The following is a 15,592-nucleotide window of genomic DNA, read 5'->3' on the forward strand; positions in this document are numbered from 1 at the left end:
GTTCAAGTTGAATAGGAGTTCACTGAGACCCCCGTCCACCAGCTGCCTGCCATGTTCCTACCCCCGCCACCTGGGTCCTTACCCCACCTGACCCTGTGCCTGCCAGCACCTGGTTATCCACACCCAGCTGCCTGCCCCTCTCCAGCAGCACTGCACTCCCTGCCTCCCCTTCCGCAAACTGAAACGCTAGTAATGGGCATCACTTACTGAATGACATTTAGGCAAAGTGATTTGTTAACATCTCATTTGGAAAAACATGCTAAACTAACACAATAAAACGTGTTGCAAGAACAAAAATAGTAGCTAGAACACTCAAATACACCTCTTTTAAAAACATGTTGCCCCATTTGTTTTATTATTTGCTGTCTCTATTTTTTTTAAAGATTTTACTTATTTCTTTTTAGAGAGGAAGGGAGGGAAAAAGAGGGAGAGAAACATCCACAGGCAAGAGATACATTGACAGGTTGCCCCCCACATGCCTCTAACTAGGGACCTGGCCCACAACCCAGGCATGTGCCCTGGCCGGGGATGAAACCTGTGACCCCCTTGTTTGCCGGCTGGCACCCAACCCACTGAGCCACACCAGCCAGGGCTCTATTTTTCATTGTATACACATACTATGTCTTTCTGGGCCATGTGAGAGGAAGTAGACCCCACTATGCCCGCTGCTTTCGGAACTTTGGAACTTGGTAACTGAAGACCTGCCAGAGGAGCGTCACTCCAAGGGTCTGTGACCTCTGGACATGACACGCAACAAAGAATGTGCACACTATGTTGTTTCAAAATGCAGAGTGTCCAGAGATATCACCAGGTTCTCAAAAGAACCCATGATTCTCCTCAAAACCCAAGGATAGGAAGCTCTGCCGTAAACCAGCCCCTTCGCTGTAAGGTGGAGAGCCCTGGAAAACCAGAAACACTTCCGTGTGCAGACCCTAAGACTCAGGACCTCCTCCTGGAAAACCGCATGCAGTTATCTGCACAAGCACATTTAACTTGGATGCAATATTTTAATTTAATCTACTGTCTGTTCCAATTTTGTCAACTGACATAATAATGCCCTCTCTAGCCTTTCCCCTCCAGGATAGGGGTCAGACTAGGACTGGGTGTCGAATTTGCTTGTCTGATCTCTTTAGTCTCCTGGGATCTTATCCTTTCCCCAGCCTTTCCTTGACGTAGACACCATTGGCATTTGGGATAACTCTCATCCCTTTTCAATAGCGGTCTCACTTGGTGTGTGTCTGTATCTCCTAGTGCTAAGACAGAGGCTGTGAGTTCCCAGACACATGCTGCGCTTGTGAGGCTGCATCCCTCTCCAGGCATCACTCTCTCTCCAGTGGCATAGGGGCCCTTCATTTAGGAGGGGACCCCAGGAAACACTGGTGGGGGAATGGACAGTGAGAAAGGGAAGGAGACTTGGGAAGTGCTGGCTGAGCCCAAAGGTATTTGAAGAAGAAAGAAAATTAACTTCTGCTCCTAGGCAGGCCAGACAAAACATGACGGAAGGCTGAGGGTGTCACCTTGGGCCTCCTCTGTGAGGACCGGGTGTCTGCTTCCAAGAGGAACTAGACTCTGAGACTCAGAGCAGCTGCTCTCTTTCCACCCGCCACCAGGGGGACCCCCCATTGCCCTTTCCCTGCCCTGCCAGCTTAGAAAGCCCTGCCTCCGTAGCTTCTTAGAGCTAAAAGGAACTTTAAGGTCACCAGACCCAAACTGCCCATTTTACAGTCGTGGACAGAGAGACTCTGGGAGGGGACTTAATGTGGCAAGTCACACAGCCAGGGGTGGCAAAGCCGGGACTGCCAATCCAGTGCCCTCAGCCCTGCCCCTACCCCTCGCCCAGCACCTGCCTCCCCCAGCATTTCACATCCGACCAAGGGACACCTCCAGGAACACAGTGTCAGTTAAAAGAGAATGAAAGTAAGGGCCCAGTGGATCCCCCGCTGCTCAGAGCCCAGCCCGACCTCTTGGCAGCCTGCTGTGAATGACACACGGAGAATGCATGACTGTCGTAGCTCACCTTTGCTGTGAGGGGGAGGGAGATGGGGGGAAAAGGGGACAAATGTGGGCGCCCTGAGCTAAAATTAGCCAGCCTTGCTGTTCCATAGGCTTCCACTGTGCTCGGCCAATGACTCAGCAGTTTCACCAGGCAACCCCACCCCAACTCTGAGAGAAACATTAAACGATATTAAGAAGAGATGTTGTGGCTTCTCTGGTATATCAGGGCAGGTCTAATGTCAAAGCCTGCTGGGGCTGACCTTGGGATGTGGGAGGAGGTGGAAGGGTCCCCCAAGTGAGGGGTGGCAGGGGTGAGGGTCACATACCCTGGGGCCACTGCCAAGTCAGAGTCAGGAGGGGCAGTTGCCGGGCTCTGGGGCAGCATTTCTATGTGCCTGCCATGCGCCCAGTGTTGTTCTGCTCAGTGGGGACAGGAGTTATGAAGACAGATGCTCACGGGGGCCTGGGTGGGCGGGAAGAGGGGAGGTAGGAAGGCACACCACAAATGAGTCAAGAAGGAAATATACAGGATGAGCAGCTCTTGTGATAAGTCCTTGGAAGGAAGAGGAGTGACTATGCGTGGGGGCACAGGGGTGCTGAGTTTTAACAGGTTTCTGAGGTTGCAATGGGTTTGTCAACATGTGGTTCCTCTTCCAGTCTCCCCGCAGGTAGGAGGAGGCAGGGCGAAAGTTCCGGTCATTGGAATGTGGCTGAAGGGGCTGGAGCCACTGCAGGGCCAGGTGCAAACACCCCCTGCCCGATCCTTTGCAGTCTCCCTCCTGCCCATCCCCCACCCTGCGAGATGCATGCAGATGCAAGGAATACACAAAGTCCTAAGGCAGAGTTCAGTCAACTACCTCTGGCCCCATGCCTGTTATTGTAAGTAAAGTCTTACTGAAACCCCGCGAGGCCCACTCATTCAGATATTGTCTAAGGAGAGCTCTGGGGCTGCAGTGGTGGAGCCAGATTGTGCCCCAGAGACTGCTATGGCCTTCACGCCACCCCAAGAGCAATGGAGCCAGAGATGGAAGCAGCTGTGTCCTGAACTCTACATGCTGAACACCCGCATCAGTGGATTGAACAAGCAGGAGAGAAACTTCTCAGTGCAAGCCACTGAAACTGGGGGGTTGTGTGCCATAGCAGTCGGTCCACCCTTCCACCCTGCCGCCCACAAAGTGTTCATTTCCTGGAGAAGCTTCCAAAGATGTCCTTGGGCTAGACATTCCCTGGCCGCTAGCCCTGGCGGCGTGAGGAGCTTGGGTCTCCATCCGCCTTGGCCGGCTCTGGTGATCTGCCACTCTGGAAACAAGAATCTGTACCTGAAGTGCAAAAGCAAATCTCTGTGGAGAAAATGTGCCCCAAACCCATTACTACCTTGCCCAGAGCAGGGCCCACATAGGAGGTCTTTTCATCAGACACCTGCTCTAGCCAATGAAATTGTCCCTTCTCATGATGGTCCTGCACAGTTTTTTAGTCCTGTAAGTGTTTGTGCAAGTCACCAGCCTCCGCCCCCGGCCCATTCCCACCTTCAGGGCAGGGCCTAGCGCACAGCAGGAGGGGAGCAAATGCCAGCACCCCTCCCTTCCCAGGAAGGTTTCCTTCCCCTCATCTTGCCAAGTGCCCCCCTGTGTGCCAGCTGCCCAGTCAGTCCTAGTCTGGTCCACAAGGAGGCTGGGCCTGCCTCCCGATGAGCTTCTCAGGTGCATACACAAGTGTTTGCCTTTACTTAACTCCTATGTCTGAGCTAAAAACCCTGAGATCTTTAGAAAGCAAGTAACCAACCCCAGGTTCACCCCAGGGACCACCGGGATAAGCCAGCAAGAAAATCCAGGGAGTCAGAGGAGGATGCTGGGCATGGGGGAGGCTGTGGAAAGGGGCTGGGTGTCAATAATGTGACCTGCTGGGCTGCCAGGCCTCTGCAGTGACAGCAGAGAACGCTGATTTTTCCCCCCACACTTATTCTTCCTTCATTCATCAAGTCTTCACACTGCAATGCCCCATTCCAGGCACTGGGGGCTCAGCAGGGAACAAAGCAAACAAGGGATAAAGCAGGCTGGGGGGTGGGATTGCCAGAGGGGGTTGCAATTTCATAAAGAGTGACCTGAAAGACCTTTCTAAGTCATGACATTTGACTAAATCCTGAAAGAGAGAAAGGAGCAAGCCATGTGGATCTCTGGGGCAAATGCTCTGGGGAAGAAGGAACAGCAGGTGCAAAGGTCCTGAGGCAGGAATGTGTTCGATTCTTCAAAGGATGGCCTGGGGTACACTGCCTCAGAAGTAGGGGAACTAATGGGGTGGAGGTGAAGTCAGGGACCAATAGGAGATGGAGGGCAGGACTCCCTGGCATAGTGACGGACACGCAGACTGTGCGGGGCCTGCTTGTGCTCCCCTTCCTGCTGTGTGATGCTCTCTGCATTGCCCGGTCCTGCCTCAAGGGGTAGAAGAGCCTGTCGATCCTCCCAGCTCTGTGTGGGAGAGACCACCAACCACTGCCAATATCATCCCCACCTGCATCCTTTTAGTAATAGAGCCCCCCCACATTGTAGCTAGACACCCAGTTCTCAGCCACTGCTGCAGGTAGGCGAGGTGTGTCACTAAGTGTGGGCAGATGGGCGTGTGAGCAGGGAGAGATGGGGAAGCTCCGGGGCACATCCTTCAAGACAAGGCCACTTCTCCTGATGTGAGGATGGTGGACAGTCATCTAAGGACTGGTCACCTCTAGACTAATGTGAAGCATGAGCTCTGACAAAAGCCAGAGCATGTGGCTGTCACAGCAGCTTAGCATGTACCCAAGGTTTTTTAAAACTGTCATTCCATCACTGAATCATGGAGCAGAGTGACACCGGGCGGAGCAGTCCCTCTTTCTCTTGACTCTAAGTTTCCTCTGGGTCTTACTGACTGCTTCTACAGGGCAGAGGAAAAAAGAGCCACGATAAAATGGAAATTTTCAGAATGCCCCCTAAAACCGTATTTTAGAACAGGGTCACTCTGTTCTCCCTCTAACCCCCTCCTGTAAATCACAAATTTCCCACCCAGCGCATGTCTGCTGGGCATCTCCTGTATGGCAGACCCCACAGGAGGGAAGGAGACCCTCTGACACTGGGCCTGCTTCTGGGAGCTGAGAGCGGGTGGTATTGATGGTGGTCGCTGACTGAGGACTGCCAACAGCCAGGAACAGTGCTCCGCCCACCAGCCAGTTCATCTGTTCCTAATGCTGCGCCTTTGTGACCATCTCACATTTGCTGAATGAGAAACTGGGCTTGGAAAGGAGAAGTGGCCCCTGGGGCAGCTAGGTCCCCAATTCTATTCAGCGGTAAAGGCCACACACCGTGGAGGGACAGCATGGTGCAAGGGGGTGCCCAGGGCCCCAGAGAGATCCCCAGAGCTCAGGGCTGCAGGGAACCTAACAGCAACTGAACAGGCTTCCTGGAGAAAGCAGCAGTTGAGTGGTGCCCAGCTAGATCACATCCCCTCCTGATTTAAGTACACCAGTGTTGGTGAAACTTCCCCCAGAGGGATTCGGCCAAGCAGACATCAGCAGACCCCCCATTTCAAAGACAGGCGTGTCATCACTCCGCAGTGACACTCTGCAGTAATACGCTGCAGCTGAGTCAAAGGGCCTGCGTGAGGACTGTGCATGGAGCAGTGCCAGAAGGGAGGACAAGACAGGTAGATTTACACAACGTGGGCACTAATACTACTTCCTTGCACACCCAGCAGGGTGTGTGTCGTTTTGAATAACTCGCTTACCCAGTGATTATGTGACTAACGAGTATCAAAAGGCTCATTGCATAAAACTGCGGTTTTACTGCAGTGGCTGGTATGTTTCTAGACTCGGCTGTAGTCGCCAGTGAAGCACAAAAAATAAATCAATTTAAATTATCTTCTGAGGAAAACTGTGTGTAATAAATGGGCTAATAGGCTTGGGCATTTTAAGAATCCTCTCCATCCCTGAAAACAATAACCACAAAAATCCATTTCAAAGTTGGCCTTAGAAGTTATTTCAAAAGGAACCTAACAGTAAATAACTGTTTCTCAAACAAAATCAGTGCCTTCTGGCTTTTGAGACCCCCCTTCCTGGTTCGAACTCCCCGCCCCCCCATCCTGCCCCCAGGCATGTTCCTGAACACCTGTCCTGCTCCCGCCCGGACACCCCTCGCCTGCCCTCCCGCCGGCCACTTCCTCGCCCCGTGCATCTCCACCTTCGGTGGTCCTTAGGAAGCGCAGAGGCAAGAACATCAAAGCCAGGAGGGAGGTTAGGAACCGTATCCCAGTTCTTATTTTATAAAATAAGATAAAGTAAGAATGTATTTTATTTTATATAAATTGGGGATTTATATAGAATATAAATTGGGAATGGGAATTGGGTTGGGAATTTCATGCGAGGTCACAGAAGCCAACCCGGCGGCAGCCCAGGCGGTGAGTGGGGCTGAAAGGCTGGGCAGCAGGTGCCGGCTCGAGAACCGCAGCTCCCTGGCCCCAAGCCAGGAGGTAACCCGGCTTCCCCTGTGAGCGTCCTCACCTGTGGAACCTTCCCCACCTCCCTCCCAGGTCTTGTGACCCCAGGTGTGGCTCGGCTTTGGCAGCATTGTGTCCGCCTCTGCCTCCCTCCTCACGAGCTCCTCTGCACGTTGGTCTGCGAGCCTCTGCTCCCAAGGGCCCACCCAAACCCAGTGACCTCATCTTGATTCAATCTGCAAAACCTCATTTCCACGTAGGTTGATTTTACAGGTTTCAGGTAAACGTGAATTGTGGGAGACACTATTCACCCCAGCACGCCTGCCGGGCTCCAGGCCCTACCCACCTGCCGGAACCCAGAGGACCTTAAGGGACGCGTGCACTGACAAGCAGTGCCCGTGGCATCATGGATGAGACATGAGACAAATTCACACGAACTGAGTCCTGCGGAGGAAAAGGGCTGGCAAAGCTACTCCCTCAAGGGGGGAGAGCCTCAGAACGGCCTCGCCACCCTCTCAAGGGGAGAGCGGCTTGGAGCAGCCGGGCAACTCTCTCACCAGGGGAGAGAGCACGCGCTGACTCTTGCCTAGTCACGCTTTTATTGGGATTTTCGCACAGTAGTTCAGATACAGCTTATTAACCATTGTCAAGCAGTAAACAGTAGATAGTACACAAAGAACCATTAGGGCTTCTTCTAAATCAGGGCCTGTCAGCTAAAAGGCTACAAGACCTTTGGGAACAATAACTCTTCTTCTGCTCGGGCCCGTATCTAACTAAAAACATTCTTAAATAAAGCAGGTCTCACAGGGTTTCTCATATTCCTCCTCAGGCCTAATTACCCAGGGAGCCCGCCTTCCCCATCACAGGTTTTTAGGCTTAAGTGGATTAGAGCCAGGAAGGGCTTCTTCCAGAGACATGGGGACTTGGCCTTCATCACACCCTGGGGGAGAGGGTCCATCACTCCCTCTTTATCGCAGCCCCCCAAGTCCTTCAATGGTGGTCTCCCAAGTGATCGTGTCTGGCCTAGGCTGCCCCTCCTCTAAGGGGTCTCACCTGTCTCTGACCATCCGACCACACTTTGGGGGCAGGGAGGTGAAGCAGGGGCAGCATCTGCTGCCAGAGACAAGCCTTGTCTCCTCAGTGGCTCGCATTCCGGAGGTCGCTCACGGCCTTAGACATGGGAGACGGTTTACAATTCCTGACACCAGGCAGGGCGGTCCCCAACACTTAAGGGCAGGGACTGGGGCTGTTGTCGGCCCAGGGCCCTGCTCCGCTCCTGACTGGGGACTACAATGCTCACACCATCCAGGGACCCTTCAACACAGGATGCTCACACCCACAGAGCTTCCTCAACCAGAGTAGGGGGTCCCAGGTGGAGCCCTGGGACAGGAAGCGAGGTCGGAGCCTCCATCACACCGGAAGAGGACTTGCTCCCACGCCCACTGCCAACAGCCTGGACCCAACGTGACACAGCCTCAGCCTCCCCTGAACCGTGCAGCGCTGCTGCGAGGAGGGGATGCAGCCAACAGCTGGCCATGCCTGGGCTTTTCTCTCCACAAACAAAAGGGCTCCAGGCTACCCCTCCCCGCCAAACAGCAAAGAACATACAGAATGACCTGTCTGCAGTTTCTTTATTCAAGCCTAGATCTGCAGCAGCCCCCATCCTTCCATCACGCCAGCAGGCCCCTCCCTCCAATTCCAACTTCACCCTGTGCACCCACCATTCTCTCCCAACCGCCTCTCCCCCTTCCCCAGAAACGGCCCTTCTCTAGGGGGTCCAGCTCAGCTCAGTTTCTGAATTTGCCCACCAATGGCTTCGAGGGCCAAGCCCCCAGGCCCTGCTGTTCCAGAAGGAGGGACAGCTGCTGGCGAACCTCCTGGTAGGGCCCAGCCTAGGGTCGGAGATGAGAAGGGGTGAAGAGAGGGTGTCTGCTGGGGGTGCAGGAGAAAGGGGACTGGAGGGGAGGGAAGGAGCTGACCTTGGCCTCCTCATAGGTCTTCAAGGCCAGGAGGTGGGACTTCCCCAGAGCTTGGGTAGCCTGGCGGAAGGCCTGGAGAAAGGCTGCCTTGCAGAGGCGGGAGGGAGGCCCTAGGCCAGCACTGGAGATGGAGAGAAAGGACACAAAGATCAGAGGAGGGAGAATGCAGACAACTAACACGTCTGCACCACACTCCCCGCCCGCCCCCCCGCCCCACAGGCCATGATGATCTCAGGGGATGTCATGGGCGGGGCATGGTGTAGGTGACAGCAGCACTGGCCATGGTCACATGGATGTAAGAGGCGGAGCTGGGATTGGAACCCAGGCTGGGGACTAGATGCACACTCTTACCCCATAGGCATGGAGATGGGGCCCCTCACCACCAGGCCCTGCCATCATCCCTCCCACAGGCCCTTCTCACTCGGCTTTCACGCGCCCGGTAGTCACATCCACAACCTCGACATCAGCATCCCCCAGGCTCCAGTTGAGGCTCACATCATGGCAGCTGTTGGAGGTGGGGTCTGAAGGAGCCACAGCGGGGCCCGAAAACAGGTGTAGTGTGGTTCGGGCGTAAGGAGGGGGCAGGCATGACCCCAAGGCCCTGTCTAGGTTGGGCCGGGTATGGATGGCACTGCTCAGCGTGGGGGGATCGTGGCAGGGGTCAGCTGTGGAAGTGGAAGGAGCAAGACAAGGTCTGAGTCACCACCCTCTCTTGCAGACCACAAAGAGCCCGCCTTCCACCCTTGTGCCCCTCAGGGCCCTCACCCAGGACAAGGCTGGTGGCGTAGAGGGGAGGCAGGAAGTGGGCCAACAGGGCACCACCCAGCCCCAGCACAGTCCAGCGAGACAGCTTGTCGCTGGCTGAGAGGCAGCCCACGTGGGTGTCCCGGATCGTGGGGGACACGAAGCACACAGGCTTCAGCTCCCCCTGGATGTGGGCCTGCAGGCGGAAGGGGGTGCCGTGCAGGAGACGACCCTCTGAGGATGGCGGTGGGAGGCTGCAGAGGCAGGGGAGGAGGCAGAACCTTGGACACCAGAGCCAGGGCCACACTTCTGAACCCACCTGACACTGCCCTTCCCAATCTGTTACACCAAGAGACCCCACAGGGGGCTCCCCACATACTAGATGTCGTGAGCAGCTCCCTTGGGGGTGTTGCTGATGTAGAAGTGTATGAAGATCCGGGGCTTGAGGACAAAGGGGAACCCAGGCCCGGGCTGGGGGGTCAGCACGGACTGCTCCCTGCCCTTGGGGCCACCCTGTGTTGCCAGCAAGAGCTGCCGGTACAAGAATCTAAGAGAGATAAGGAGGGAGCAACTGGGAGATGCCGCGTCCTGAGCAGGGCTGCCACAAAGCACCCACCCAGCCTACCCTTCACCTCAGCAGGGCCCGGCGTGCAACCACCAGGCCGTGGCAGTCATGGAGCTGCCGGCCTGAGAACTCCAGCCAGCCAGCACAGCTGCTGTCGCCTGTGCCCAGCGCCACCAGATTGTAGACCTCTTTGGCATGGCCTCTGGCACCTGGGACCTCTGCAAGGGGAGAAAGCAGACACAGTGGCCTAAGTACGGCAAGGGACAACCAAGGGCCTTCTGAGGTTGGGGGAGGGGTGTTGGCAAGGTAACCCCTACCTCTCTCTAGGATGACGGCAGCCACAGTCCCCTTACAGGCCCGGTAAGGTGAGGTCTCACTCACCAGGCGGTCAAAGCCAGCACTGACCACAGCTGCGCAGCGCTGCTCATGGGTCAGGATGTTCTCTGCGTATGAGGAGAGGGCAGAGGTGGGGGCCCCACAGGCTGTGCCCCTCCTCTTACCACGGGTATCGGATCAACAGGGGCCCACCTACCTACATTCAGATTGCCGCGTGGAGGCCTGCTGGGGGTCTTTGGGGGCTCTGGAAGAGAGGCAAGGGTGTGGGCCGCCATGGATGCTGGGGTCTGCTCTCCTGTCTTTTGTCCTTCAGGAAACCAAGAGGTTCCACTGTTAAATGGGGTCACCTTCCAGAAACCAGTTCCGGGATGCCCCTCTAGCAGTTCCTGCCCCAGTGATGGGCAGGCTTCAAAGGACATTAGTGCAAGGGTCAGCCCACACCCCCCTCTCTAGCTCCCTGCAGGATCAGTCCTAATGCCCAGATGGTTTCTGCAGCAACCTACCCTGCTCACACACATGCACACAGGGCTTCAGCCCCAACTTGGTCTCGGTCACGTGGGTTACGTGGTCCCTTACCTGGGCTCTCCATCTGACTCTGGATGTACTTGAGGGCAGAGAGAGCTGCCTGCTGTTTGGCCTCCTTCTTGCTGTTGGCAGTGCCCGCAGGACAGGCCACCCCATCCAGTTCTGCCCACACAGAGAAGGGGCAGCAGGGGTCTAGGGAAGGAGGGGGCGTGAAGTGGTGCCCTGTACATCATGTCCGTCATGGGCCCTCTCTAGGAGGGCCACGACGGCTGTCCCACCTGAGCCAGGGCAGCTCAGCTGCGTTTCCTCCCACCCTCTGAAGCCCGGGATGGCCGAAATGATAGGCACAGAGACCGCTAACTCCCACCCTGGGCCCACCACGTGCCTTGATGTACTGAGCCAGAGAGTCCTCACAAACCCCTCTGAAACAGGACTGTAAGACCCCCTTTCCTAAAGGCTACACGCAGGGCAGACGGTGTGCCCTGGTGGTGCCAGGACCCAATTCCAGGGCTGCAGTGTTCTCAGGACAATGGCACTGAGCACACAGCACCTGCTGCCTTTCCACAGACACGCCTCCATTTCTCTTTTGTGTCTGAAAGTTTCGGCTACCACACGCTATCATTTCAGGTGTCACTTACGACATGAAACCCAAAAACCCTGGACCTGGGATCACTTCGCCAAAGGGCATAAACTTAGTTTAGTTCATGGTAGTTGCTGGTACTTGCTGTTCAACTGTCTCCCAAAAGAACTGCCGTTTTGGAAGAGAACGCCCATCTCAGCACTGCCCGCTGGCACCCAGATTCACCCACTCTAAAAGGGCATCGAGAATGCAGCTGGCAGACACAGAAGGAAGACTGGTACCAAAAAGCCAACACGCAGCAGCTAGCACAGCAATAACTGAATCTGCTGACAATCATCAAAAGCAAACCACGCACAGACAGAACCAGCTGATGGTGTTAGGGGTAACAGGATGCTCACACCACCTCCAGATGCCACCTCCCCCCATGACTGATTAAGCACAAAGGGAAAGTAACAACACCTGTCGCACGCTACCCCAGGCAGGCCCTCCGGGCTGATACTGCCAGTGGTAGGACAGGCAGATGACAGGCATCCTGGTGGGATTTACGGCCCACATGTGCCTGCCAATAACGTGCATCTTGAACCCAAGTCTCAGGAAAGAGACAAACCCCAGTATAAGGACATTCTACAAAACAACTAGCCCTGACTCCTCAAAAACATCAACACCCCGAAGGCGAAGACAGACTGAGGAAATGTTTCAGATAAATGAAGAGTAAAGAGGCATGACAGCTAAATATGTTGGTTTGTGTTGGTTTGGAAAGAAGTGGCCATTACTGGGACAACTGGCAAAATCGGAATGTGAATGGTAATCCGGTAACGATATCATGTCGATGTTAAATTTTCAGATTGTTCAAAAACTCTATGTAGATATTCACCTATAGATAAATACACAGAATGGGCAAAGAGATACACACAAAGCAAAGGTGGCAAATGTTAAATGAAGAGTTTGGGTGAAGAGTTTATGGGAGTTCTTTCAAACTATGAAATTGTCAAAATAAAAATAAATGAATGAAAACCATACCTACCCACGTAAACAGTGGATGGGGTTACCTTAAGCAGCAGAGGGGCTCTGCCTCAGTTCCCATGCTCGGGCCCAGCTCATGGACCCCCTCTTGATCTGGGGTTAGCCTGGGACATGCTGCCGTCCCCGGCCACTAGACCTCACCTGCCATCTGGTCTTCTCGGAAGATCAGGGAGACTCCTAGACTGGCCATGTACTGTGTGAGCGAGGCCACGGCCCGATCCGGCGGCAGATCTTTGAGTTGCAGGCCCAGCTGTGCGGCCACCTTCGGGAAGTCCCCAGCGGGCCCTGTAGGTGGGAGAGAGACCCTCGGGGACCTTCCCATCTGTCCCTCTAAGGCTCCTGGTGCCTGAGCTGTCCCCAGTACTCCAACTCCGGCCCTCACCAAGGGCCCACCGTCCCCCACAGTCGAGGCTAGGGCCTGCCCACGCCCCTCACTGTCCACACTGGGGACAGGTCGAAGCTGCCTGGGATCTTGGCCAGGGCTGGCAGAAGGACGCCTCGGACTCATTTGCAATGAAGCCGCCAGGCGGGGCTTCCTGCGGCCACTGTCATCGGCTCCTGGGCCTGTGCTGGCAGAAGCCATGGCCGCACGCAAAAATCAGATAGAACAGCGGCCGATCTTACAGCGCGAGCCGTTTTACACCAACCACCCAGCTCCCAAGTGGAGAGCACGTGGTACAGCGTAATGTGCGTGGCGAGATCAGCCCGCCCCCTGCCCCCACGTGCCATTGGCCAATGAGAGCCCTTAGAGCTGTGGCAGACAGTGCTTTCGACCAAAGGGACAGCCAGTCTTCTGGACAGCCACCGCCCGGCTGTGGACAGAGTTGTCACCTGGCCCACATCCCACTTCCGGGACAGGGGTTGTGGGGCGGGGATGGTATGAGTGAACTCCGCCCTGTGCCGGTCCTGGGAAAGGAGTCTGGGGACCCCAAATCCAGCCTCGTACCTCGCTGCTGCTCAAGAATTCCCTGAAACCACAGCCATCCCAGCAGCCTACCTGAGTTAGCTGTGCCTGGAGATCCTCATCAGGTAAGTGAAGGTGTTCTAAATGGAAGCAGCCCCACAGCGTCTTTAGGATCTACATTTTAAAACCATAGAACTGGGCCCTGGCTGGCTAGCTCAGTTGCTTAGAGCATCAGTTTGATACACCAAGGTTGTGGGTTCAATTTTCAGTCAGGGCACGTATGAGCAAATAAGTGGAACAATAAGTTTCTCGGTTTCTCTCTCTCTCTCTCTCTCTCAAAAATACCATGTAGAATAACTTGTAAACTGTATGCCTTCCTGAAGCCAACCAGAAGTGCTCTCTAGCCAAAACTAAACACTCGGTACCTTGCTCTTTCTCTCCTCAAAAAGGATTTTGACTTGGCTCATAAAAATACTACATCACAAATCCTTTAAGATGAAAGAGGAAAGAAGAAGGAGAAATAACAAAACAAGGTGAGATTGGGGATGAAGACAATCTACATGTGGCCTGCTATGATGCACTTGAAGGGGGCCAAAAATTGGAGTCTCGTGGGGCCAGAGAATGGGAAAGCAGGGCTAATAACTCAGTCCACAGTCTGTAAGACTCGTCCCTTGCCGCAGACTGCTGCCTTTGGGTCTGACAGTGCTAACCAGGAAGGTGGCCATGTGGATGCTGAGGCGTGTGAGAAGGAGGTGATGGAACCAGGAATGCATTACTTGGGAAGAGCGGGGGTGGGGGCAAGGTAGATTCAACCTTCCAAGCGTTTCAAGCACCAGGGAGAACAATTCTGATTCTGGAGTGTGGTTTGGAGAGCAGAATTGGGCCTAGGAGAAGAATGCCAGCAAAGCAGGTGTTCAAAAATGAAATGACGGCTGTCTGTACCCACAAAGTGATTTGAACAGAGTTTCCAAACCCAGAAACATCACCAACAGGAAGTTGCATGGACAGATAGAGATATAGTCAGTCATACAAGGGACCATTACTCAGTACCAAAGAAAAAAACAAACTACTGTTATATGTACAACATGGGTAAATCTCATAGGCATGTTGTATGAAAAAAAAGCCAGCCTAAAAGAATAACTTCTGCATGATTGTATTTACATTACATTCTTGAGCTGGCAAAACTAATCTATGGTAATGACTCAGAATCGTGGTTACTTCTTAAAGCGGGCATTAACTGGGAAGCAGCCCCAGGGACTTTTTTGTAGTAATGGAAATGCTCTCTGTCCTGGGCTTTAAAATTATGTGGGTTTATAATGAATGTCCAAGTGCAATGAGCTGTACACTTAAGACCTGTGCACTTTACTGCATGTTAAATATATGTAAGTAACAAAAGGAAACATAACAGTTTGTTTAGAAAAAGGAGAGAAGGAAGAAATGGACTTGGCCTCCCAGTGCAGAGTCTGGATGGGTGTCTCCTAAGAGTAGTAGGCAAAATAATGGTCCTTTGAAGAGGTCCACGATCTGATTACCACAGCCTATAAATATGTTATATCCTATGATAAAGGGGAATTAAGGTTGCAGGTGGAATTAAGGTTTCTACCCAGCTGAGTTTAGGATAAGGGGATTATACTGGATTATCTGGGTAGGTCCAATGTAATCACCAATGGGGAAGAGGGAGACAGAAGAGTCAGAATCAGAGACCGCATGGTGAGAAAGCCTCAACTAGCCAATGAAGACTTTTGAAGATGATAGGGGCTGTGAACCAGGAAGTTCAGGCAGCTTTCAGAAGCCGGAAAAGGCAGGAAACAAAAACAGCCTTGATGGGTGTGGCTCAGTGGGTTAGGTGTTGTCCCGCTGAACAAAGGGTCACCAGTTCAATTCCCAGTCAGGGCACATGCCTCGTTTGCAGGTACAGTCCCCAGTTAGGGTGCCTACAACAGGCAACCAATCAATGTTTCTCTCCCTCTGTTTCTCCCTCTAATCCCCTCTCTCTAAAAATAATTTAATAATGTAATGATTATTTTAAAAAATATTTGATTCTTCCCTGGAGCCTCCAGCAAGGAACACAGCTCCGCTTGCACCTTGACTTTAGCCCAGTGAGACACGCTTCAGGCTTCTGACCTCCAGACTGCACAGTATTGTGTTGTTTTAAGCCACTAAGTTGGTGGTAATTTGTTACAGCAGGAAAAGGAAACTAATAATGGTCTTTTTTTTTTGCATACATACCCGAAAAAATTTGAAAAACTATCCCAAAATTTTTTAGTTACAAGTTTAAATATATTTCTAGTATATTTTCACCAAAACCGTGGAGATGCAGACTGTGCTTATTCCACTTCTGAAAAATGCTCTCCAAATGACTCCCAGGGGTACTTGGACTTCTGCTTGCAAAGCCTGCTTTATAGGGTGTAAGGACAATCATTAAGATTCCTACTGAGTAATACAGTGTCTGGCACATAGTAGGTGCTCAGTAAGTGTTTGTT

The 15,592-nt window shown here is 53.5% G+C and overlaps 1 protein-coding gene across 1 annotated transcript; it reads right to left on the minus strand.

Moving 5' to 3' along the window:
• Positions 1-8,187: 8,187 nt before the first annotated feature.
• ADAD2 (adenosine deaminase domain containing 2) lies at positions 8,188-12,815 on the minus strand. The gene is made up of 10 exons (XM_037040330.1): positions 12,347-12,815; positions 10,654-10,794; positions 10,274-10,384; positions 10,059-10,184; positions 9,809-9,959; positions 9,556-9,723; positions 9,198-9,430; positions 8,854-9,097; positions 8,433-8,553; positions 8,188-8,345 (listed from the first exon to the last, which is right to left on the minus strand). Exons 1-10 carry the CDS (start codon positions 12,786-12,788, stop codon positions 8,241-8,243), a joined length of 1,842 nt encoding a protein of 613 aa, XP_036896225.1. The 5' UTR covers positions 12,789-12,815; the 3' UTR covers positions 8,188-8,240.
• Between the last annotated feature and the right edge of the window lie 2,777 nt (positions 12,816-15,592).

Source organism: Sturnira hondurensis, unplaced genomic scaffold, assembly GCF_014824575.4.
Source record: "Sturnira hondurensis isolate 20B ecotype Veracruz unplaced genomic scaffold, ASM1482457v3 Scaffold0002597, whole genome shotgun sequence".
In the NCBI taxonomy this organism is placed as follows: domain Eukaryota; kingdom Metazoa; phylum Chordata; class Mammalia; order Chiroptera; family Phyllostomidae; genus Sturnira; species Sturnira hondurensis.

What these genes read in the sequence shown, in the direction of transcription:
- ADAD2 (XM_037040330.1), bottom strand. Translation starts at nt 12,788, where the DNA reads ATGGCTTCTGCCAGCACAGGCCCAGGAGCCGATGACAGTGGCCGCAGG. An exon ending in TGCCGTCATCCTAGAGAGAG is followed by an intron (nt 9,960 to 10,058) that starts GTAGGGGTTACC and finishes CTCCCCTTGCAG; the next exon opens with AGGTCCCAGGTGCCAGAGGC. An exon ending in CGCCACCAGCCTTGTCCTGG is followed by an intron (nt 9,098 to 9,197) that starts GTGAGGGCCCTG and finishes CCACTTCCACAG; the next exon opens with CTGACCCCTGCCACGATCCC.